The sequence below is a fragment of the Eretmochelys imbricata genome, chromosome 12, assembly GCF_965152235.1.
Source record: "Eretmochelys imbricata isolate rEreImb1 chromosome 12, rEreImb1.hap1, whole genome shotgun sequence".
Lineage (NCBI taxonomy): Eukaryota > Metazoa > Chordata > Testudines > Cheloniidae > Eretmochelys > Eretmochelys imbricata.
The window spans coordinates 5031781-5055494 of NC_135583.1; the positions used below are offsets into that span (position 1 = coordinate 5031781).

Consider the following 23714-nt stretch of genomic DNA (forward strand, 5'->3'; position numbering starts at 1 on the left):
GTACAAAAGGTTGTCTCTCCCCCCACCCCACTCTCCTGCTGGTAATAGCTTAGCTCTCGTCCCCTAACGCCCCTACTCTACTTGCGCTATATTGATGACATCTTCATCATCTGGACCCATGGAAAAGAAGCTCTTGAGGAATTCCACCATGATTTCAACAATTTCCATCCCACCATCAACCTCAGTCTGGTCCAGTCCACACAAGAGATCCACTTCCTGAACACTACAGTGCTAATAAATGATGGTCACATAAACACCACCCTATACCGGAAACCTACTGACCGCTATTCCTACCTACATGCCTCCAGCTTTCACCCTGACCACACCACACGATCCATCGTCTACAGCCAAGCTCTGCAATACAACCGCATTTGCTCCAACCCCTCAGACAGAGACAAACGCCTACAAGAGCTCTATCAAGCATTCTTACAACTACAATACCCAGCTGAGGAAGTGAAGAAACAGATTGATAGAGCCAGAAGAGTTCCCAGAAGTCACCCACTACAGGACAGTCACCACTACAGGACAGACAGGACATAACAAAGAAAATAACAGAACACCACTAACCGTCACCTTCAGCTCCCAACTAAAACCCCTCCAACGCATTATCAAGGATCTACAACCTATCCTGAAGGATGACCCAACACTCTCCCAAATCTTGGGAGACAGGCCAGTCCTTGCCTACAGACAGCCCCCCAACCTGAAGCAAATATTCACCAGCAACCACACAACAGAACCACTAACCCAGGAACCTATCCTTGCAACAAAGCCCGTTGCCAACTGTGTCCACATATCTATTCAGGGGACACCATCACAGGGCCTAATCACATCAGCCACACTATCAGAGGCTCGTTCACCTGCACATCTACCCATGTGATATATGCCATCATGTGCCAGCAATGCCCCTCTGCCATGTACATTGGTCAAACTGGACAGTCTCTACGTAAAAGAATAAATGGACACAAATCAGACGTCAAGAATTATAACATTCATAAACCAGTCGGAGAACACTTCAATCTCTCTGGTCACGCAATTACAGACATGAGAGTTGCGATATTACAACAGGAAAAACTTCAAATCCAGACTCCAGCGAGAGACTGCTGAATTGGAATTCATTTGCAAATTGGATACAATTAACTTAGGCTTGAATAGAGACTGGGAGTGGCTAAGTCATTATGCAAGGTAACCTATTTCCCCTCGTTTTCCTAACCCCTCCCCCCCGACGTTCTTGTTAAACCCTGGATTTGTGCTGGAAATGGCCCACCTTGATTATCATACACATTGTAAGGAGAGTGATCACTTTACATAAGCTGTTACCAGCAGGAGAGTGGGGTGGGGGGAGAGAGAACCTTTTGTAGTGATAAACACCCATTTTTTCATGGTTTGTGTGTATAAAAACAAACATCATCTGTATTTTCCACAGTATGAATCCGATGAAGTGAGCTGTAGCTCACGAAAGCTCAAATAAATTGGTTAGTCTCTAAGGTGCCACAAGTCCTCCTTTTCTTATTGGCATTTTGAAAACACTATGCTCATGCCTCTTTCCTAGCCCTTCGAGTGTCTCCATATGCTTGTTAACCTGCACAGCACCACAGAAGAGAATCCTCAGGGCAGAACAAATAACCCCCAAACCAGTCTTGAGGTGTTTGAAAATCCCTGACAGCTGTGAATGCTTTTCTCACTGTATTTGGCCTTCACCACCCGGGAAAGACAAGCACAGGCTGTGGCATAAAGTACTCCCAATGCCCTCTAGAGCCCCAGTGAAGAACAGTGGCCTAAACTAAGGCAAGACAACCAAGTGTTTGTCTCCTCTAGTTAGCTCTCTGCACCCACGGAAGCAGACAGCTCAGACTGATTCTGCTCAATTTTAGCCACAATGTAATGAAAGCTCATCTCAACAGAAGAGACTCACTTTGAGTGAAAAGAAAAGGAGGACTTGTGGCACCTTAGAGACTAACCAATTTATTTGAGCATAAGCTTTCGTGAGCTACAGCTCATTTCATCGGATGCATTCAGTGGAAAATACAGTGGGCAATGGAAACAGCTCAAATTAACCAGTCTGTCCACTCAATGAATTTATAAGGACAATTTAGAGGATAATAAGATTATAAGTAAGGCTACGTTTTAGTAACTGGTATTTTTAGTAACCTGTCCATGACTTTTACTAAAAATACCCACCTTGACTAAAACTTGGGCAGGGGGCCGTGGTTGCTCGGGGTGGGGCAGTCCAGGGGCGCCACAGGTGCTGGGGGATGTGGCCCGGGACCCCTGCTGGTACTGGGAGGAAGGGCTGGCAGGGGCTTCCTACCCAGCTCCACGTCCCTCCAGCTCCTAGGTGGCAGAGCCAGGGGCCTGGTTCCACTGCTCTCGCCACAACACCGGCTGCCGCAGCTCCCATTGGCCAGAAACCGCAGCCAACGTGAGCTGCGGGGCGTACAGCACTGAGCCCCACCCTGGGCCCCTCTGCCGCCTAGGAGTGGCAGGTGGGCCATGCCAGTGGGAACTGAGGAGCCCCTCTCCCCAAGGTAAGTGCCCCCTCCCTTAACCACCTGCACTAGCCTCCTCCCACACACCCTGGGCCAGCAACAGCAGTTTGGGGCTGCCTGTCTCGGGCAGCTGCTGCAAAAGTCATGGAGGTCATGGAAAGTCACAGAATCCGTGACCTCCGTGACAGACGTGCAGCCTTCGTTAAAAGGAATAGTTGACATGGTGTTTTTTTTTTTTTCCAAGAAGTCATGCCAAACCAGCCTAATTTCCTTCTTTGGCAGGTTTACTGGCCTAGTGGATGGGGGGGAAACAATAGATGTGGTATCTTGATTTTAGTCAGGCTTTTGATTCAGTCCCATGTGACATTTTCATAAGCAAACTAGGGAAATGTGGTCTAGATGAAAATACTGTAAGGTGCGTGCACAACTGGTTGAAAGACTACTCGGAGAGATGGTTTGCTGTCAGATTGGGAGGGTGTATCTAATAGGGTCTCACAGGGGTCTGTCCTGGGTCCAATACTAGTCAATATTTTCATTATAATTTGGATAATGGAGTGGAGGGTATGCTTATAGAATTTGCACATGACCCCAAACGGTGTGGGGTTGCAAGCACTTTGGAGGACAGGATTAGAATTCAGAATGACCTTGACAAATTGGAGAATTGGTCTGAAATCAACAAAAATAAATGTAAAGACAAGGGCAAAGTGCTACACTGAGGCTTTGCTGACACCAGCACTTTCGTTGGCACACCCCTGACCGACATAAGTTTCACAGACAAAAATGCCGGTGTGAACAGTGCTATGTTGGTGGGAGATGCTCTCCTGCCAACATAGCTATTGCTTCTTGTTGGGGGTGGTTTATTTATGCTGGCGGGAGAGCTCCCTCCCCCGGCTTAGAAGAGCTATGCAGGAGACCTTTCAGCACTGTAGCTGCAGTGGTACAGCTGTAAGGTCCGTAACGCAGACACAGCTTTAGGGAGGAAAAATCCTTCCTAAGGATTTTTCACAGCTACAAAATGGGGAATAAGTGGCTAGGCAGTAGTACTGCTGAAAAGGATCTGGGTTCTGGTGGTCAATTAATTGCAGGTAATTCACGCGATTAAGTAAAAAAAATTAATCGCAATTAATCATACTGTTAAACAATAGAATACCAATTGAAATTTATTAAATATTTTTGGATTTTTTTTTACATTTTCAAATATATTGATTTCTACTACAACGCAGAATACAAAGTGTACAGCGCTGACTTTATATTTCAGAGTAGCAGCCGTGTTAATCTGTATCCGCAAAAAGAAAAGGAGGACTTGTGGCACCTTAGAGACTAACCAATTTATTTGAGCATAAGCTTTCGTGAGCTACAGCTCACCTCATCGGATGCATGCAGTGGAAAATACAGTGGGGAGATTTTGTATACACAGAGATCATGAAACAATGGGTGTTACCGTACACACTGTAACGAGAGTGATCAGGTAAGGTGAGCTATTACTAGCAGGAGAGGAAAAAAAACCCTTTTGTAGTGATCATCAAGGTGGGCCATTTCCAGCAGTTGACAAGAACGTGTGAGGAACAAGGGAGGGGGATAAACATGGGGAAATAGTTTTACTTTGTGTAATGATATATCCACTCCCAGTCTTTATTCAAGCGTAACGTAATGGGAACAATGTATACCTTCAAATCAGCAGCACTGCTATGGGTACCCGCATGGCCCCACAGTATGCCAACATTTTTATGGCTGACTTAGAACAATGCTTCCTCAGTTCTCGTCCTCTAATGCCCCTACTCTACTTGAGCTACATTGATGTCATCTTCATCATCTGGACTCATGGAAAAGAAGCCCTTGAGGAATTCCACCATGATTTCAACAATTTCCATCCCACCATCAAACTCAGCCTGCACCAGTCCACACAAGAGATCCACTTCCTGGACATTACGGTGCTAATAAGCAATGGTCACATAAATACCACCCTATACCGGAAACCTATTGACTGCTCTGCTTACCTACATCCCTCCAGCTTTCATCCAGACCACACCACACGATCCATTGTCTACAGCCAAGCTCTACGATACAACCGCAATTGCTCCAACCCCTCAGACAGAGACAAACACCTACAAGATCTCTATCAAGCTTTCTTACAACTACAGTACCCACCTACTGAAGTAAAGAAACAGATGGACAGAGCCAGAAGAGTACCCAGAATTTACCGATTATAGGACAGGCCCAACAAAGAAAATAACAGAACGCCACTAGCCATCACCTTCAGCCCCCAACTAAAACCTCTCCAACACATCATCAAGGATCTACAACCGATCCTGAAGGACGACCCATCACTCTCACAGATCTTGGGAGACAGGCCAGTCCTTGCCTACAGACAGCCCCCCAACATGAAGCAAATACCAGCTACCATACAACAAAAACACTAACCCAGGAACCTATCCTTGCAACAAAGCCCACTGCCAACTGTGTCCACATATCTATTCAGGGGACACCATCATAGGGCCTAATCACATCAGCCACACTATCAGAGGCTTGTTCACCTGCACATCTACCCGTGTGATATATGCCATCATGTGCCAGCAATGCCCCTCTGCCATGTACATTGGCCAAACCGGACAGTCTGTATGTAAAAGAATAAATGGACACAAATCAGACGTCAGGAATTATAACCTTCAAAAACCAGTCGGAGAACACGTCAATCTCTCTGGTCACTCGATTACAGACATAAGTTGTAATTCTTCAGCAAAAAAACTTCAAAAACAGACTCCAACGAGAGACTGCTGAATTGGAATTAATTTGCAAACTGGACATCATTACATTAGGCTTGAATAAAGACCGGGAGTGGATGTGTCATTACACAAAGTAAAGCCATTTCCCCATGTTTATTCCCCGCCCCAAAACTGTTCCTCAGACGTTCTTGTCAACTGCTGGAAATGGCCCACCTTGATGATCACTACAAAAGGTTTTTTTCTCTCCTGCTGGTAATAGCTCACCTTACCTGATCACTCTCGTTACAGCATGTATGGTAACACCCGTAGTTTCATGATCTCTGTGTATATAAAATCTCCCCACTATATTTTCCATTGCATGCATCCGATGAAGTAAGCTGTAGCTCACAAAAGCTTATGCTCAAATAAATTTGTTAGTCTCTAAGGTGCCACAAGTATTCCTTTTCTTTTCACTTCATATTATTTTTTATTACAAATATTTGTACTGTAAAAATGATGAACAAAAGAAATAGTATTTTTCAATTCACTACATACAAGTACTGTAGTGCAGTCTCTTTATCATGGAAGTGCAACTTACAAATGTAGATTTTTGTTGTTGTTACATAACTGTTCTCAGAAACAAAACAATGTAAAACTTTAGAGCCTACAAGTTCACTCAGTCCTAGTTCTTGTTCCGCCAATCGCTAAGATAAACAAGTTTGTTTACATTTACTGGAGATGCTGCTGTGTGCTTCTTATTTACAGTGTCACCTGAAAGTGAAAACAGGCGTTCGCATGACACTTTTGTAGCCAGTGTTGCAAGGTATTTACGTGCCAGATATGCTAAACATTCGGATGCCCCTTCATGCCACGGCCACCATTCCAGAGGACATGCTTCCATGCTGACGATGCTTATTAAAAAATAATGCGTTAATTAAATTAGGACTGAACTCCTTGGGGGAGAACTGTATGTCTTCGGCTCTCTTTTACTGGCTTTCTGCCATATATTTCATGTTACGGCAGTCTCGAATGATGACCTAGCACATGTTTGTTTTAAGAGCGCTTTCACAGCAGATTTGACAAAATACAAAGAAGATACCAATGTATCTAAAAATAGCTACAGCACTTGACCCAAGGTTTGAGAATCAGAAGTGCCTTCCAAAATTTGAGAGGGACGAGGTGTGGAGCATGCTTTCAGAAGTCTTAAAAGAGCAAACCTCAGATGTGGAAACTACAGAACCCAAACCACCAAAAAAAGAAAATCAACCTTCTGCTGGTGGCATCTGAGTAATACTTAGATTTACCAAGCAGTGTAAAACAGCTTCTTGCATACCTTACTGGTGACTCAGAAGTCCAAACAACACAGTTCCTTTAAAGCAGTAGTTCTCAAACTTTTGTGCTGGTGACCCCTTTCACACAGCAAGCCTCTGAGTGCAACCCCCCAACCCCCTTATCAATTTGAAACACTTTTTTATATATATTTAACACCATAATAAATGCTGGATACGAAGTGGGGTTTGGGGTGGAGGCTGACAGCTCGTGGACCCCCCCCAACATAATAACCTCACAACCCCCTGAGGTGTACCAACCCCCAGTTTGAAAACCCCTGCCTTAAAGTGATCCTGCCTCAGGCCTCCATCCAGGTACCCCCGACAAATGTGATGAAAATTTCTGTAAATCTTATTTCATCATATAAAAGAAACGGTTCTTCCAATCCTGAAGGATCAGACATGTTACCTTCCAAGTTAATGAATATTTCAGATCTTACCCAAATACACACTACAGCCAATTCTTATTAATTAAACTAAAATTTATTAAAACACAAAAGTGAGAGTATGGTTAAAAGATCAATATACATACAGACTTGAGTTCAATTCATTGAGGTTCAAATTCATAGCAGAGATGGTGAGCTTTGTAGTTACAAAGAGTTCCTTTAGAATTCAGTTCATAGGTTATAGTCCAATGTCCAACTATCACATTCAGGGCCTACCAGTATAACTGGGACCTCAGTCTTGCGACTCAAACTTCCCCCAATGAAGCCTAAGCAGATCTGAGATGAGAGAATCAGGACCCTAGGATCTTTTGTACAATTTCATGTCCTTTGACAAGTTGGAGTTCCTCAGGGAACAAAAGGTCATTAGGATGACTTTGAAGGAGGTCCATCACTGGTACTTAGCTATATGAATTAACATAAGGTCATTTGCTTGTTCCTCCACCATTCACAATACATTTCAAAGAGAGATGAATGCCAAGATATCCCATGTTTACAATTCATTTAAATGAAAGGATGTTCTTTTGAGTCTGAAGTATCAGAATACAGCATAGACAGGGACTGTTGATTACATTTGTCAACCCTACTCATACATATGTAAATACACAAAAACATTATCTCCCCACAGGTCTTTTGAGAGGTTTTTATTTTGCAGGATGTTTAACCCTTTCTGGCCATGCATCACACGAGCAGAACCCATCATCAGCATGGATGCATGTCCTGTGGAATGGTGGCTGAAGATGAAGGGACATATGAATCTTTAACGCACCTGGCATGTAAATATCTTGCGACGCGGGCTACAAAGTGCCATGCAAACGCTTGTTCTCACTTTCAGGTGACATTGTAAACAAGAAGCGGGCAGCATTATCTCCTGCAAATTGTAAACAAGTTTGTTTGTCTGAGCAATTGGCTAAAAGTAGGACCAAGTGGATTTGTAGGCTCTAAAATTTTACATTGTTTTATTTTTCAATGCAGTTATTTTTTGTACATAATTCTATATTTGTAAGTTGCTCTTTCATGATTGCACTACAGCACTTGTATGAGGTGAATTCAAATACTGTTTTTGTTTTTTACAGTACAAATATTTGTAATAAAAAATAACTATAAAGTGAGCGCTATACATTTTGTATCTGAGTTGTAATTCAAATCAATATATTTGAAGATGTAGAAAATATTAAAATAAATAGTATTCCATTATTGTTTAACAATGCGATTAATCACGCGATTGATTTTTTTTTTTTAAATAGTTCGACAGCCCTAATCTGTGTGTTATAATGGATTGCAAATTGAATGTGTGTCAGTGTGATGCAGTTGTGAGAGAGGCTAGTGTTGTTCTGGGATGTATTAGCAGGGATGTAGTATGTAAGACACAGGAGGAAATTGTCCTCTGCTCTGGTGAGGCTACAGCTGGAGTGCTGTGTCCAGGTAAGGCACTGCACTTTAGGAAAGATGTGAACAAATTGGAGAGAGTCTGGAGGAGAGCAACACAAATGTTTTAAAGGTTTAGAAAACCTGACCTATGAGGAAGGGTTTGTGTTCTTGGGGTTTTTTTTAAAGGGTATACACCTTTAAAGGATAAACACCTGTCAGGGATGGACTAGGTTTACTTGATCCTGCCTCAGCACAGGGACTGGACTTGATGACCTCTTAAGATCCCTTTCAGTGTTACATTCCTATGATTTTATGACCTATTCACCAATTTCATCCCTTTTTTGTGTGTATATTTTTGTGCATTTGTATTTGGTCAAATATTAGCACAAATATGTCAAATATTTGACAGTTTGAGTTGTTCAAGTACTAAGTTTTTATAAAAGAATGTAACAAAACAATACACCACGCTGTTTAGTTTCAGGTATGTATCGTGCATATAGGAGTAAAGTCCAGTCCCAACCATAGTCACAGTAGTTTCTCCATAGTAAAGGTTGCAGGGACTGTCCCATTTTAAGTCTAGATTAAAAACAAATCATTTTATTTCTTTTTGGGGTGGGATTTTGCAGCCAAGATTTGTAAAACTTCCAGAGCAATGGGGTCCATCTGGAGCTGTTGGAAGAGACTATGTGTGCGCGTGGAGAGTGGGGATTGCAAGTTTCTTAGCTAAGAGCAAAAACAGGTTACAGCAGTGTTTGCAAATGGCTTGCCCTTAAATTGATACTACTGGTGCAATGGATTCTTGAAGCTAAATGCATGTGACGTATGAGAGAAGATTTAATTTAGAAATAGCCGATGTTCAGATTAGCTAACCTTTTTAGCTGCAGCAGAACGTGCTAGTGGATGTGTGCCAGGTGCCAGTGAATCTCTTAATGTTAATACCTGCTACTAGCTTTACATTGGAGTGATTTTAAACAGGCAGCTGTGGGCTTATTTGGGAACCATACAGATTCATATGCCAACTGAAAGCTTAGCTCTCTAGTTATGGTTCATGTGGCAGGTCCCACTCCTTTCTCTGTCCCTTGCTCCTTGGCTCCCCTACCTTCCCTGGGACTGTATGCACAGAGACACCTGGGCAGCGTGCACTGTCAGGGCAGTGAGTGGGAGCCAGCCCCAAAACTTCCCCACAGCCTCATGGGGATCCCTTATTCCTGCCTCCTGGGTGCAGTGTGAGAAGGGATAAGTGATCCCCGGGGTCTGCTGGAGATGCACTTCACTGCTCAGCAGCAGCCAGGCAGGGGTGTGTGTGTTCTTCCTCAGAAACCTACATTTTATGTCAAATATCAAAACAAACAGACATAAATAAATAAACCAAACAAACAAAAACCCCTTCACTGAACATCCCATTCTAAATATTAAGACTTGCAAAGTTTCATTTTAATAGCTTGACAGCCCTGGAGACTGATGTCCTAATTATCCTTGGAGCAGGTGCACATGGGCATTTTCCTGCCAGTGTGCCTCAGCCTAAAAGTGGAGAGCCCAATTCTCAGATTAGATGGTAGTTTGGTATAAAGCCTTCTCACACTGCAATCATTCTACTGGGATAGCCACCAAAGGAGCTAATTATGCAGTTTATGTACTCATCTGTTCTTTATGGGCACCTGAGTCCGATCAATAGCACCATCACAATTAGGAAATGGTGCAACACATTTGTAGGACTAGAGTGTCACCTGGGGAGGGGAGAGCACAAAGCACTCTGGGATAGGGTTACTTTGACTTGGGTCTGTGCACTGCAGTGTGGATGCTAGGTTTGAGCATGGATCAGAAAATCCTTAACCTAGGGTTTAAATGCAGTGTAGACATTCAAGCCCAGAGTTCCTGGACACAGGTCAGCTGACCTGAATTCCACTAACCTTGAGCTTATATTACTGTGTAGCGAGAAAAGGAGTACTTGTAGCACCTTAGAGACTAACCAATTTATTTGAGCGTAAGCTTTCGTGAGCTACAGCTCACTTCACAGGAATGCATCCGATGAAGTGAGCTGTAGCTCACAAAAGCTTATGCTCAAATAAATTGGTTAGTCTCTAAGGTGCCACAAGTCCTCCTTTTCTTTTTGCGAATATAGACTAACTCGGCTGCTACTCTGAAACCTGATTACTGTGTAGAAATACCCTAAAGCTCATTCTCAATTTAGGAAAAAGAAAATGTAGCTTTTCCTTCTTGGGAGAGATTCTCAGAGGCTTTGCTCCTCAGCTCTCTAAGAGAGAAGTAGGTCGCTTGAATTTTAGAATTACTATTAAGTTTGGAGATTTTTCTACTATTCATGCACTTAACTTTTTCTTGTTTTGTTTGTCACTGTGGTTCTCTTTCAAACCCAGTAACTGATGTAAATTTTGGCCTCCAGCTTAAATAGCACTGAAGATAAATTTTCCAGATGCTGCAGTAGATGAGCCAAATTGTCTATAGAGTATAACAGAGTTCTAGTGTACATTTTAGACTATCATTAGAATAAGAAATGAGAATCTGCTTGCATCAGAAAGGATGGCTTAATGTTTGATCATAGCTTTGATTACTTTAATGGTATACATTCTAACTCCATGGATGGATGAATGTTAAGCTTTATGCACATCACAACCTCCTGGGCCTGTTTCTGAAAATGCTCCTTCACTTTTCTAAAACCATATGAACTGGGGCTGTGTCTTGTGATGCCGCCAAAGAACTAGGCTGAACGAAATACTGTTAACTTGTTTTTGTTTGTTTTAAAAAATGTTGAGTTTTCTAGCAGTGCTCCTTAAATATGTATTTTTTTAGATTTAGTTATTTTAAAATGTGTTTTTCTCATTCTGTTCATCTAGTGATTTTTAGAAAGGTTTTCTGTGCAGATCTGACTGAGCACAACAAAATTAAACACGCTCGTACTCACCTCTCGTTCCCCAGATCCCTAGCCCAGTGACTGAAGGGTGAGGTTTTTGCATGGATATTAGATAGCAAAGCCAGGCAAAGTTGATCGTAATAGTGAACGCTGTGTGGGGAGCCCAGTGCAAGAAGGTGACAGTCAAGAGGTTCTGCTCACGTGGGCAGTAGAAGCACAGCGTAGACTTAGCGAGAGCTCGACTGCCTGGAAAATTTGCCACCATTGATTTCTCCACAGACTCATGCAGACTATGACAAACACTGCAGGAAGGATAGAAGACTCGTCTGGGTCTAATGCAAAGTCTGACTAAGAAGTTCACATCTGATGTCTTGGGGTCTTCAGGAATTTGGTGATGAACTTGGAAGTGAGATTTTAAGTGAAATATTAGCTGCAATATAATAGCTTGTACTGGTATTTTTTTTTTAAAACTCACCAGCGACTCTAACATATAGCTCCTCGTGCACATGTAGGTTCTAGCTACTATATTTGATTTGTGTTGTACTTTTCAATGTATATGTAATTAATGTAAATTATCGTGTGTGTGGGCAAACTTGCTCCATTTCACGTGTGTCAGGAAATGCCTCCTCTCTCACACCAGTCCTCCTTGAGAGAAAAGGGATCAGGATTGATTCTACAGGTCCCTTGAGCGCTAGCTAGAAAAACAAGCCATTGCTCCCACCCTAACCCTACATTCAGCCAAGGGGTCCCACATTCCTTTCAAACTTATTGAATTGTTCCTGACTCTATGTATGATACTCATGCTGTGTCCTTCCTTCTATTCTGAGAGGAAGTCCCCTTATAATATTTAAGAATAATCCCCCACACAGAGACCCACAAACTTTTCATCCTTTTAGACTGACGAAGTATCAACAGTTACCTTAATCCCTGATTGAAATGAATGTTTTACCCCTTCAGCTCATTGCCAGAAAATGTTAGTGAGATCTGTCTTGAGCATTCGAGCTCTGGGACTACTCTCTCATGTAAGGGCAGATGGGTTATCTATCCCTTAGTGCCCCGCAACAGTTTCTTAAGTTTACTTCCATTAGAACAGCTAAAGAACATTCTACCAATACTTTAACAGGCGATTGATTATCTGAGCCTGCCTCTTCCTGTTGAGATCTCAAACATATTGGTGCTGCTTTTGTGGATTCTAGTTTTTCTTATATTTGCTAACACATGGAGAACTCAAAATTGGTGATCAAGGCTAGGTATGCAGGCACCACAAGAAGCTGCTCCAGGGGCTAGCCTTTGTCATTCTATTCACAGATCTGGAAGGTCCACTTGAGGCTCAATACTCAATTTGTAACTTGCCAAAACAAGATGGCAGACTCATTGATTCTGTAACTGGCAAAAAAAAAAAAAAAAAAGTTTCTGCTCCCACCTTTGATTGATGTCTCCATGCTGTATGCCAGGGGATACCAGTCCTAATCCATACTGGGAAACTGCACCAGATGGGGTCATTTCTGGGGAAAATAGAGTTCCCCTGTTATACTAACTATAAGGCAGTGACTACCACCTGCTGGTATCCTTACCAGTACTTCTAGGTCATGGCTGTTACTTCAGGTTTCTCCTCCCTATTTTTTAATAGTGAGCCTTGGTCCTGGGCCCCAATGCATAATTGCTGCCCTCCTTCCTCTCATTCAGTTGTCCATGCTCTAACAGAGTTTAGATTGGTCCAAATCTGGTACTGCAAGAGCAGACCAGACTCCACTGAGGGCTAGTTTGCCTAGTTGAATGGGAAGTGGTGGGTACTGACTGCCCCAAAGGAGATATTTAATGTAGAAAACAACTGCACTGAAATCCTGGGTATCACTGCCTTGTGGTTATTGGTAGAGGTGTCGCTACAGGGCGGGTGACTGTAGCTTTGCTCTTTGGGACAACAAAGGAAGCAATTTATTCCCCAGTGAGCTAAGTAAAATGGCCATCACCAAGTGGCAGAGGCAACTTTATTGGCGCAATTAAAGGCTCCATTCTCCATTGCCACTGTGCCAGAGAAGTGCAGGAGCTCCCTAAATGCAGTTCTGTGTGACGTCCCCAGTCATGCTGCAGACAGCTGCTATATTGCAGCAGCACAGATCTGGTAGTCTAAAAGCCTAGTGAGAGTTATGTTCTTGGCTGGCTGTACACTGTAAGGCTGTACTCTAAGACTGATTTAACTGTTGTTTACATATTAACACAGCCTTTGGCGGCTCTTTCATGTCAGAAGGGGCGACTTGACTACAGTCTTTAAGTATCTACATGGGTAACAAATATTTAATAATGGGTGCTTCAGTGTAGGAGAGAAAGCTGTAACAAACATACATGACCCAATGGCTGGAAGTTGAAGCTAGACAAATGCAGACTGGAAATAAGGTGTACCTTTTTAATAGTGAGAGTAATTAACCATTGACACAGTTTACCAAGGGTCGTGGTGGATTCTCCAGCACTGATCACTTTTAAATCAAGATGGGATGTTTTCTAAAAGACCTGCTGTAGGAATTACTTTGGGGTAGGTCTCTGGCCTGTGCTCTACAGGAGGTCAGACTAGGTGATCACAAGGGTCCCTTCTAGCCTTAGAATCGATGAACTGTTCTTTCTGACTTTTTTTTACAGTCACTGGCTCCGGCGGAGGATTCAGAATGGGAGACAAGCCTATTTGGGAGCAGATTGGATCCAGTTTTGTACAACATTACTACCGGATATTTGATACAGACAGGACCCATTTAGGATCCCTATATGTAAGTACCAAATGAAGGGGTGTGAGGGCCCTCTACCACTTCTTAAATCTGCCTCTCTCCTGTGGGAGGAGGGTTCTCATAACCCTTATCAGATTTCATTGATGTTTATCTTAAACTCTTGCACCGGAAAAGCTGATGGTTTTTTTTCCCCCCCAATCCAAAATGTTAGTCCTCTCAGTCACACTTCCTGGATTATTTATTCCCCGCCCCTCTCACTTCTTCTTAGCATTGTCTGCCTGCTTTGTGACAGTTGTGCTCAGAACAGCACCCACTGGTGGTAGGTTGTGAGGGCACCATAGGTTGTCCCATGAGGAAACCTCTGTGTAAAAGCCACATGCTTGCTTCGTTTTGCTAGTTAGTGGGGTAAACTGAATTAGGTAATTTTGGGAACTCAAAGATGGAGCTGAACTGAGGATATCAGGGTCCGCATCTATAACCCTGAGAATATGCTGGGAGCAGGACAGTAGCTGTTTTTGTTATGGGAAAGATAAATGTGCCCTCCGTGATTTCAAGACCCCGCCACAGCCAGCACTATGCCTAGGGCCCTATCAAATTCACGGTCCATTTTGGTCAGTTTCACGGTCATGTGATATTAAAAATTGTAAATTTCATGATTTCAGCTATTTTAATCTAACATTTCAGAGTGTTGTAATTGTAGGGGTCCCGACTCAAAAAGGAGTTGTGGGGGGATTGCAAGGTTATTCGGAGTTTGTGGTAGGGCTCCCCTTACTTCTGAGCTGCCACTGGTGGCAGCACTGCCTTCGGAGCTGGGCAGCTGGAGAGTGGTGGCTTTGAGCTGGGAGCCCAGCTCTGAAAGCAGAGCCGCTTCCAGCAGCAGCGCAGAAGTCAGGATGGCCTGGGATGGTATTGCCACCTTTACTTCGGTGTTGCTGAGCTGGGCCCTCGGTCAGCAGCCACCACTCTCCGGCCGCCCAGCTCTGAAGGCAGCAGCACAGAAGTAAGGGTGGCAATACCACAACCCCCCTAAAAAAACCTTGCAACCTCCCTGCAAGTCCCTTTTGGGTCAGGACCCCCAATTTGAGAAACGCTGGTCTCCCCCATGAAATCTGTATAGTATAGGTAAAAGCACTCAAGAGACCAGATTTTGAGGGCGGGGAGACCAGATTTCATGGTCTGTGATGCAATTTTCATGGCCGTGAATTTGGTAGGGCCCTAATTATGCCTGAAAAGCCTATTCATGTTCATTTTCCATTCAAGCACAGAGTGGAGCCATGTCGGAGGTCTAGCAACTCTACTCTTTGCCTTCTGTGACTCCCTTTGCCTATAGGCTGGTGCCAGGGAAGCTCCCTGTGAACCAAGTGGTGAACAGTGGCATAGGGATTAAATTGTTGTACCTCACATCCAGGCTTTCCATTCCCACTGTGAGCTTTCCTCTTCATGGGTGCATAGGAAGCAGGCTTAGACTTGGCAATCAGATGGAGCTTGGTAAGTCCCAGCTGTGCCTAGTAGCTGTAGCATGTAGTTCTCAGACTTCATGTTGTATTTCTCTTCAGAGCACAAGAATTTAAAATTTTACTCCTGACTTGTTCCAAATTATTTTGTGGGGGTCCCCAAATTAAACCCCTCTGGAGCTGTCCAGCTCCCATCTCCACCATAGCCACTCCTCAGCCAAAGCTTTTATGGGGTAGAGAAAACTACTGAAGTAACAAAGGCAGCGCGGCTAGGACGTGTACACTCTGGTGCTCCCCCTTCAACTGTGCATTGGTGGAAGCCCCTTCACCCAGCAAGAGGACCCAGGTAGCAGCTTCCTCCTGCAAGCAGGCTAGAGTGGCTGTTTCAGAGCAGGCCCAATGGAGGAAGTCGTGCCCTCAAAGCCCTACCAGTGCCGCCTCCGTGAGCAGTGTCTGCCCCATGCCCTTCACAATGCAGGTATCAGCAGGCATGGTGGATGCCCCGGCTCCTGCGTCCCCTGTATAGCAGCGTCACAGAAGATGCCTCTCTTTTTCCAAAGGATGCATGAGAGTTCAGCAGTCTGTCTGAGCTACCTCTGCTTCTTGCTCTGCTCCTCTGGCCCCTGCTCCAGCTACCATATCCACTATCTGCAGGGACCCCCTACCACAACTTCTCCTGTAATGACCCAGACAGGGGTAAGTCGGCCTTCTATTTATGTTCACAGACAGTGTCCACAAGGGACCCTTAGGCAGAGCTTTTTCAGCAGTTGCATCTTCCTTATGGATCCCTACAGAACTTGGGCCCTTAATCACCAAACATTTACGCTTGGTCCTTTTAACATGTGCAAGGACAGCCAGAATCTTCAGTAGCCAATAGTTTGTCTTCCTGAGATCTCCTGAACTGGGCTCAGCACTTAAAGGATTGCTTAACAGCTTCTCCACCAGCTCTATACAGCCAGGGCACGCACTGCTATGACAAGTCCTTCTCATGTGTCCTCTGACAAAAGAAGAACCAAGCCCAAATACCTCTTTCTCAGGAAATACCCAGAGCCCTCAGACCATGCCAAAAAAGCCAAACTGTTTCCTTTCTCCAGAAATGAAGCAAAAACCGGAAAGGCATCTGAGTCAATCTGCCCTGTGACCGCTAAAGCAACAGGCGTTTAAAAAAAGTAACTGAGGCTTTGGTCATACAGGAACCAAAATGAAGGAGATGGTATTCTGAATCATCTGAGCTCTAATCTGACTCTCAAAGGCCATCAGGAATCTGTATCTAGAAACGGACTTCATTTTGCTTTTAGTCTGCTCGAGTCCTGGTTCGCATACAACAGAGTCACTCAGCTCATTTTGTGTGTGTGTGTGTGTTCAAAAGTTCAGTGAAGTTTTGTTTTGTTTTGTTTTGAAAGCGTGTGCTATAGACTTTAAGGCCAGAAGAGACCATCATGGGAAAGAATTCTCTGTAGTAACTCAGAGCCCGCCCCATCTAGTGTCCCATCACCAGCCATTGGAGATACTTGCTGCTAGCAGTCACATATTGGCAACATGCCGTTGTAGGCAGTTTTATCATATTTATCCCTTCCATAAACTTATCAAGCTCAGTCTTGAAGCCAGTTAGGTTTTTTGCCCCCACTGTTCTCCTTGGAAGGCTGTTCCAGAACTTTGCTCCTCTGATTATTAGAAACCTTTGTCTAATTTCAAGTCTAAACTATAGTAACTTGATGGGGGCATGGGATAATGGATGTACAGGTCATCCCTTGAAGCACTCAACAGGCAATCGCTTCATCACCTGGACAATTGGGTGGCTAGTGTGGTGTTGGCCATATTTTGAAAGAACAATAAAAAATGGTCTTGTTTGAGCATAAGCCCTCTGAGGCCAGTGTGAGCTGCTTGGTCCTGACTGAATTAGTCCTAAGTGGCAGCTCAACAAGGTACAGGGCATGTTTTAAGTACCACGGATATTGCCAATCTTGGTTATATGAAAGCAGTTTGTTATAGTGATTATAACACTCAAGTGAAAGGACAAGTGTTTCACTAACTTAAATATGAACCACTAGAATAAACAGCTTGGAAGCAACAAGGTGATGTACTGTGCAAAGTACAGCAGGTCAGATAAAATCATTATCTTGAAAAATATTACATCTGTTTTTTATTTACATTTACTAAAGTTACTTTCTTCTCATTTTAGTCTTAAACAATTGAAGTAGCTACTCTGTACTCGTTTCTGTATAATTTGACTTTTTACATGGAGTTTTGTTAGGTTTCACACTTAATGTGCATCAGCATCAAAAAAGACCACCCCAGACCCTCTTTCTCATCTTTTGTTTTGAGAACACCACAAACTAGAACACACAATTGACAAGGTAATAGCTGGTGCTGTGCTTGTAAGGAGTACCGTCTTCTGATGTACTGAACAGTCATAAATCAGAAAGATTGAAATGCTGCTCCACCAGGGTTTGCAGTGACTGGATGTCTCCTGGATGAAGTGTTCGAAGAGGAGACTGAGGTTTTAGAAACTGAGCAAATAGAATCATAGAAATGTGATGCTGAAAGGGACATTGAGACAACATCAAATCCAACTCCCTGCACTGAGGTAGGACCGAGTAAACACAGACCATCTCTAACAGGTGTTTGTCCAACCTGTTCTTAAAAACCTCCAGGTATGGGGATTCCAAAACCTTCCTTGGAAGCCTATTCCAGAGCTCAACTACCCTTACAGGTAGAAAAATTTTCCTCATATCTAACCTAAATCTCCCTTGCTGCAAATTAAGCCCATTACTTCGATCAGTCCTCTTTATAACAGCTCTTAACATATGTGATGACTGTTGTCAGGTCTTCCTCACCCCCCCCCCCCCCCCCCCGCTCAAAAGACTAAACAGACCCAGTTTTTTTTAACCTTTCCTCATAGGTCTGGTCGCCTTTTATCATTTTTGTTGCTCTCCTCTGGACTCTGTTCAGTTTATCCACATCTTTCCTAAAGTGTGGTGCTCAGAACTGGACACACTATTGCAGCTAACGCCCCACCAGTGCTGAGTAGAGTAGGGCAATTACCTCCCATGTCTTACATATGACACTCCTGGTAATACAGCCCAGAATATTAGCCTTTTTTGCAATTGCATCACATTGTTGACTATATTCAATGTGTTCTCCACTATCATCCCCAGATCCTCTTCAGATGGAGTCATATAATGTTTACAAGGAACCTCTTGTGTATTATGATTATTGATGAGGCACAAGTTGTTTACTTGTATGACAAGCATTGATATCTCGGCGCATTCACCTGAGTATTTGACTTCAGCCACTAGTGATTGTCAAAAAGTGTGCATGGATATAAGTGCCATATGACTAATCTTGTGACAGCCAATCTGGCTAAGATGAGGAAATCTTTTGCCAGTAACATGGCTGATCCGCACATATGCTAAATTTGCTGTCCGGAAACTTTGAAGGAGAGAATATCAGATCATACTGACTATGCACTTTTTGTCATACCGCCTGAAGTAAGGTGGAGTACTTCTTCAAAGTGGCCAGTTAATGAAAATCTGCTAACAGTATAAACAGGATGTTGAGTCTCTGCCAGAAGGTGACACATACTGGTGTGAAGTGGGGTTCTGAGGCCTTGCTTTAGATGTGGATGTCAATAGCAATAGCCCTCAGTTCTATAGCGAGGAATTCATGTTCAATTGCTGAAATTGTTGAAGTCTGGAAGACTGAATAAATTTACTGACTAAAATTGTGGTGCATGTTCTGAAAGCATTATGATCATGCGTAAATGCCATGTCACTTTGTAAAATATGATTGATTCCTGCATGTGCCAGGTTCCACTCACACCAGAGCAATCGGCACTTAATGGGTTTCTGCTGACAGTAACTGCTGTAGCAGGCTACTGTTGTCTTTATTTCAGCAAGTTACTTTCTCCAGTGAAATACTGAAAAATGTAGCAGCTGTTCAGAGATGGAAATCTCAAGTAAAGAGCCTGGCTGAAAACAAAGAAAGAAGACATTGAAAGAAGAGTTGCAACTCTTAACAGCTCCCGTTTCTTCTACTGGTGTTGAATAACCTGTTTTCATCACTCAGCTTAGTGTAATCAGATATTTGCTGGAGAACAGATAGGTCTTCAAAGCTGACTTTCCTTATTTCCTTATTGAGCATTTAAATTCTGAAAGCCTTAAAAGCACCCTCAGTCAGTTTGAATAATGGGACTCTCAGGTAACTAAATTAAGATTTTTTGGACCATGGATTGTAATTTTGTTTAAATTGTTGCCTTATGAAATTAATGATAAAACTTTGTGTGTTCACAGAAAGCTTTTACAAATTTGAACTTTGTTTTCAAATGCTAAACAACTTTTCTGTTTTTAAAATTGCAAACTTTTTGTAGACACGCTGATTTTGTACCATTATGGATTTATAAGACGTTTTGAATAAATACAGTTTTAATGTTCTTTTGCCTATACCAGTTTTTTGTGGTCTTCAGATAAGAAATCCTACCATTAATGACCCTGAAAACTGCTTTAAAAACTGCACTTATAGTTCAGTTGATTCTAAACATAAACATTGCAATAGTGCAAAATTTCCAATTAGGTTGTGGCTTTGTAAAGCTCAGTGAAATCAAGAATTTAAAAAAGGAAAAAGAGAGGATGTGATTTTAATGCTCCATGCGTCAGAGAATCCAGCTTCTTGGGCTATGTCTACACTACTACTTATATTGGTGTAACTTATGTCACTCGGGTGTGAATAAGCCACCCTCCGAGTGACGTAAATTACACTGACCTAAGCACTGATGTGGACAGTGCTCTGTTGGAGGAAGAGTGTCTGTCTCCTGCCGAAACAGCTACCGTCGCTCATTGGGGGTGGATTAAGTAAGTCGACGGGAGAGTTCTCTCCTTTTGGTTTAGAGCGGCTACGCTACAGAGCTCACAGCAGCTCAGCTGCACCACAGTAAGCTCTTAGTGTAGCTATAGCCTTGGTCTGACAAGAGACTGTTCTGACTGCATCCTCTGAAACTAACTTCTAGTGGCCATTTGTTCTGGTGCTCATGGGAAGCAGCTTTAGTGGACCACAGATAGGGCAGGCTTCTTGCCTCTTACAGTCTAGAAGGGCTCAGAGATGGAAGCTGTCTGAATCACTTGAAAACCAGACTGGATGAAGTATTAGAATGGTTCTCTAGAAAGTTTTTTGCCTTTCCTGAAATGAACTGGGGGCCCTGATAGGGCATGTCTATTTCTAATCTCTAAGTTTCTGTAAGTAATTGTACCAGATTTGTTAGCATAAATTCTTCATGCTCTCCATCTGTTCTGGGTGTGTCTGATGTCCTTTACTTCTCTTCCTGTCCTCCTGTAGTTTCCAGAAAAAACACCACCTGCTCTGACACAATTGAAGCAGCTTTTTGACCGATATATTCTGATTATGAAGTGTCGTCATTACCCAATCCCACAGACCACCAGGAAAAACCAGTTACTACTTGTATTGCTCCGTCTGCATTTGTTTTTTCCCCTCTCCCTTTAGGTAACTAATTTCCTTACCTTGTACCCTTGGCAGCCAGTAGTAAGTGACTCCTACCCTTATTAACAGTACTGGCAATCCATTGAGCTAGTTACAGGAGGCAGTGCACGTGTGTAATTGACATTACAGAATTAATTGCTCTGTAGAGAACCATGCAAACGGTTACATGCCTCACTTTTCCTAGGGAAGCTGAGTGTAGTCAGTTTGAGCTCTGATAAATCTGTGTGCATGCACAGCATTGGTAAGTCTTCCCTTGCTGGCGTTATTGAAGAGAAATCGTTTATTTACTTTCCCAAGCAGGCTGTGACCAAATTTGTTTTGACTGTTTCAGATTGATGCATCATGCCTTACCTGGGAAGGGCAGCAATGCCAGGGCAAAACAGCTATAGTTGAAAAACTCTCCGTAAGTCTATGCAATGTTTTTTTCTAAATGAAATGTCTTGGGAAACAGCTCTAAAGATCTAAATTGTTTTGCTTCTTACATCGAAGATAAAATTTTCAAACGTGTCTAAATCACATGTTCAGCAGTGACTGAGAGCCTAAACTTTGAAAATGGGTCTTAGGCTCCAGAGTGACTTAGGAGCTTTAGAACATGTTCCCTAGCCCTCTGTGTAGGGAAACCTTTCCACTTCTGAGCTACTTAGTAAGACAGGTTTGAGTTTTTCTTCTATCACAGGATTCTCTCTCATTGGGCTGTTTGGGGTACTCACCTCACTGAATGTATTCTTTTCTTGGCTCTTCCTTTGAGACAAGTTATTAGAAAACACACAGTGCAGTCCACTAGTTGAGACCCACAGCACTGACATATTCGCTTCTTGGGCTGGCTGGGACATTATTAATGGGATAAAATTCTGCTAGTTCTGTAGCTGTTGCTTATTCAGAGGTGATGACGCAGTATTCAAATATTGCTTTTATGGGACTTGGATTTCCAGTGTCCATTGCAACTCACAACTCTAGAGACACTCTGCTGTCCCTTGGGGACACTGCTTGCTTCCAGTGAATCAAGGGCCTGCAGGGATGCAGAATCAATGTTAAACAACCACGTTCAGCATGAAAGCTGCTGCTGCTGCTGACAACAGGTAACGTGTAATTCTCTTGTCAAGTGAAAACCAAGTTCCCTAAAAGAAGAGGAGTACTTGTGGCACCTTAGAGTCTAACAAATTTATTTGAGCATAAATAAGTTTTCCTGAGCTGCAGCTCACTTCATCGGATGCAACTAGTTCCCGATCAAGCATTCTTACAACTACAATACCCACCTGCTGAAGTGACGAAACAAATTGACAGAGCCAGAAGAGTACCCAGAAGTCACCTACTACAGGACAGGCCCAACAAAGATAATAACAGAACGCCACTAGCCATCACCTTCAGCCCCTAACTAAAACCTCTCCAACGCATCATCAAGGATCTACAACCTATCCTGAAGGAAGACCCATCACTCTCACAAATCTTGGGAGACAGGCCAGTCCTTGCCTACAGACAGCCCCCCAACCTGAAGCAAATACTCACCAGCAACCACACACCACCCAACAGAACCACTAACCCAGGAACCTATCCTTGCAACAAAGCCCGTTGCCAACTGTGTCCGCATATCTATTCAGGGGACACCATCATAGGGCCTAATCACATCAGCCACACTATCAGAGGCTCGTTCACCTGAACATCTACCCATGTGATATATGCCATCATGTGCCAGCAATGCCCCTCTGCCATGTACATTGGTCAAACTAGACAGTCTCTATGTAAAAGAATAAATGGACACAAATCAGATGTCAAAAATTATAACATTCATAAACCAGTCAGAGAACACTTCAGTCTCTCTGGTCACTCGATTTCAGACCTAGAGGTCGCAAATATTAGAACAAAAAGACTTCAAAAACAGACTCCAACGAAAGACTGCTGAATTGGAATCAATTTGCAAACTGGATACAAATAACTTAGGCTTGAATAGAGACTGGGAATGGGTGTGTCATTACACAAAGTAAAACTATTTATTTCCCCATGTTTATTCCCCCCCGCCGCTCTCCTGCTGGTAATAGCTCATCTTAAGTGATCACTCTCCTTACAGTAAGAAAAGGAGTACTTGTGGCACCTTAGAGACTAACCAATTTATTTGAGCATAAGCTTTCGTGAGCTACAGCTCACTTCATCGGATGAAGTGAGCTGTAGCTCATGAAAGCTTATGCTCAAATAAATTGGTTAGTCTCTAAGGTGCCACTAGTACTCCTTTTCTTTTTAACTAGTTCCCTAGTTCATCTCCAAAGTCTGCAGACAGTCTCCCAGTTTTGTCAATTTGTGGAGTTCATTTTCTCCAGAAAATAGTGCTTTGAAACTCTAAAAGTCCCAGTTTCTTATTGCAGAGAGTGGGCTGTTTAATTCTCCCCAAAATCTCTTAATTTCTGTTTTGCAATTTGCAGTTAACTTAGCACATACAAGGCCTATAAGTGCAGACTCCAATTCCTCTAGAGATTGTGCTGCAGAGTCCTGCTATTGTGGGAATCCAGTTTCCACGGTATGCATCCGATGAAGTGAGCTGTAGCTCACGAAAGCTCATGCTCAAATAAATTGGTTAGTCTCTAAGGTGCCACAAGTACTCCTTTTCTTTTTGCGAACTCTCCAGAAGACTCTGCAACCTGATCCTTTAGAAAGGAAGATGTTTCTTCATGAAATAGTCTTTGGTTGCTGACCTTCTACAATGGAGTTGGGAGCACATCTGAAGGATGTACTTGAATGTACAGGAAATAGTGTTTTTAGTATGGAGATATACTTATATCACAGAACTGGAAGGGACCTTGAAAGGTGTCACTGTGTGTGGGGGAGCCCGGGCCCTGCACCCCTCTTCCTGGGATTCACT

The 23714-nt window shown here is 43.1% G+C and overlaps 1 protein-coding gene across 15 annotated transcripts in view; it reads left to right on the top strand.

The window, feature by feature from the left end:
* NUTF2 (nuclear transport factor 2) overlaps positions 1-23714 on the top strand; it is a 52595-nt gene that overhangs the window by 13349 nt on the left and 15532 nt on the right. For 7 of the 15 annotated variants that reach the window (XM_077831567.1, XM_077831571.1, XM_077831564.1 and 4 more), the window contains exons 2-3: positions 13834-13958; positions 21195-21266. In XM_077831567.1, the coding sequence (XP_077687693.1) occupies positions 13860-13958; positions 21195-21266 (171 nt within the window). In that variant the 5' untranslated portion in view covers positions 13834-13859. Of the gene's footprint in view, positions 1-7714; positions 7736-11478; positions 11708-13833; positions 13959-21194; positions 21267-23714 lie in introns of those variants that run through there. The other 8 variants (XM_077831559.1, XM_077831558.1, XM_077831560.1 and 5 more) reach the window with 6 other exon arrangements.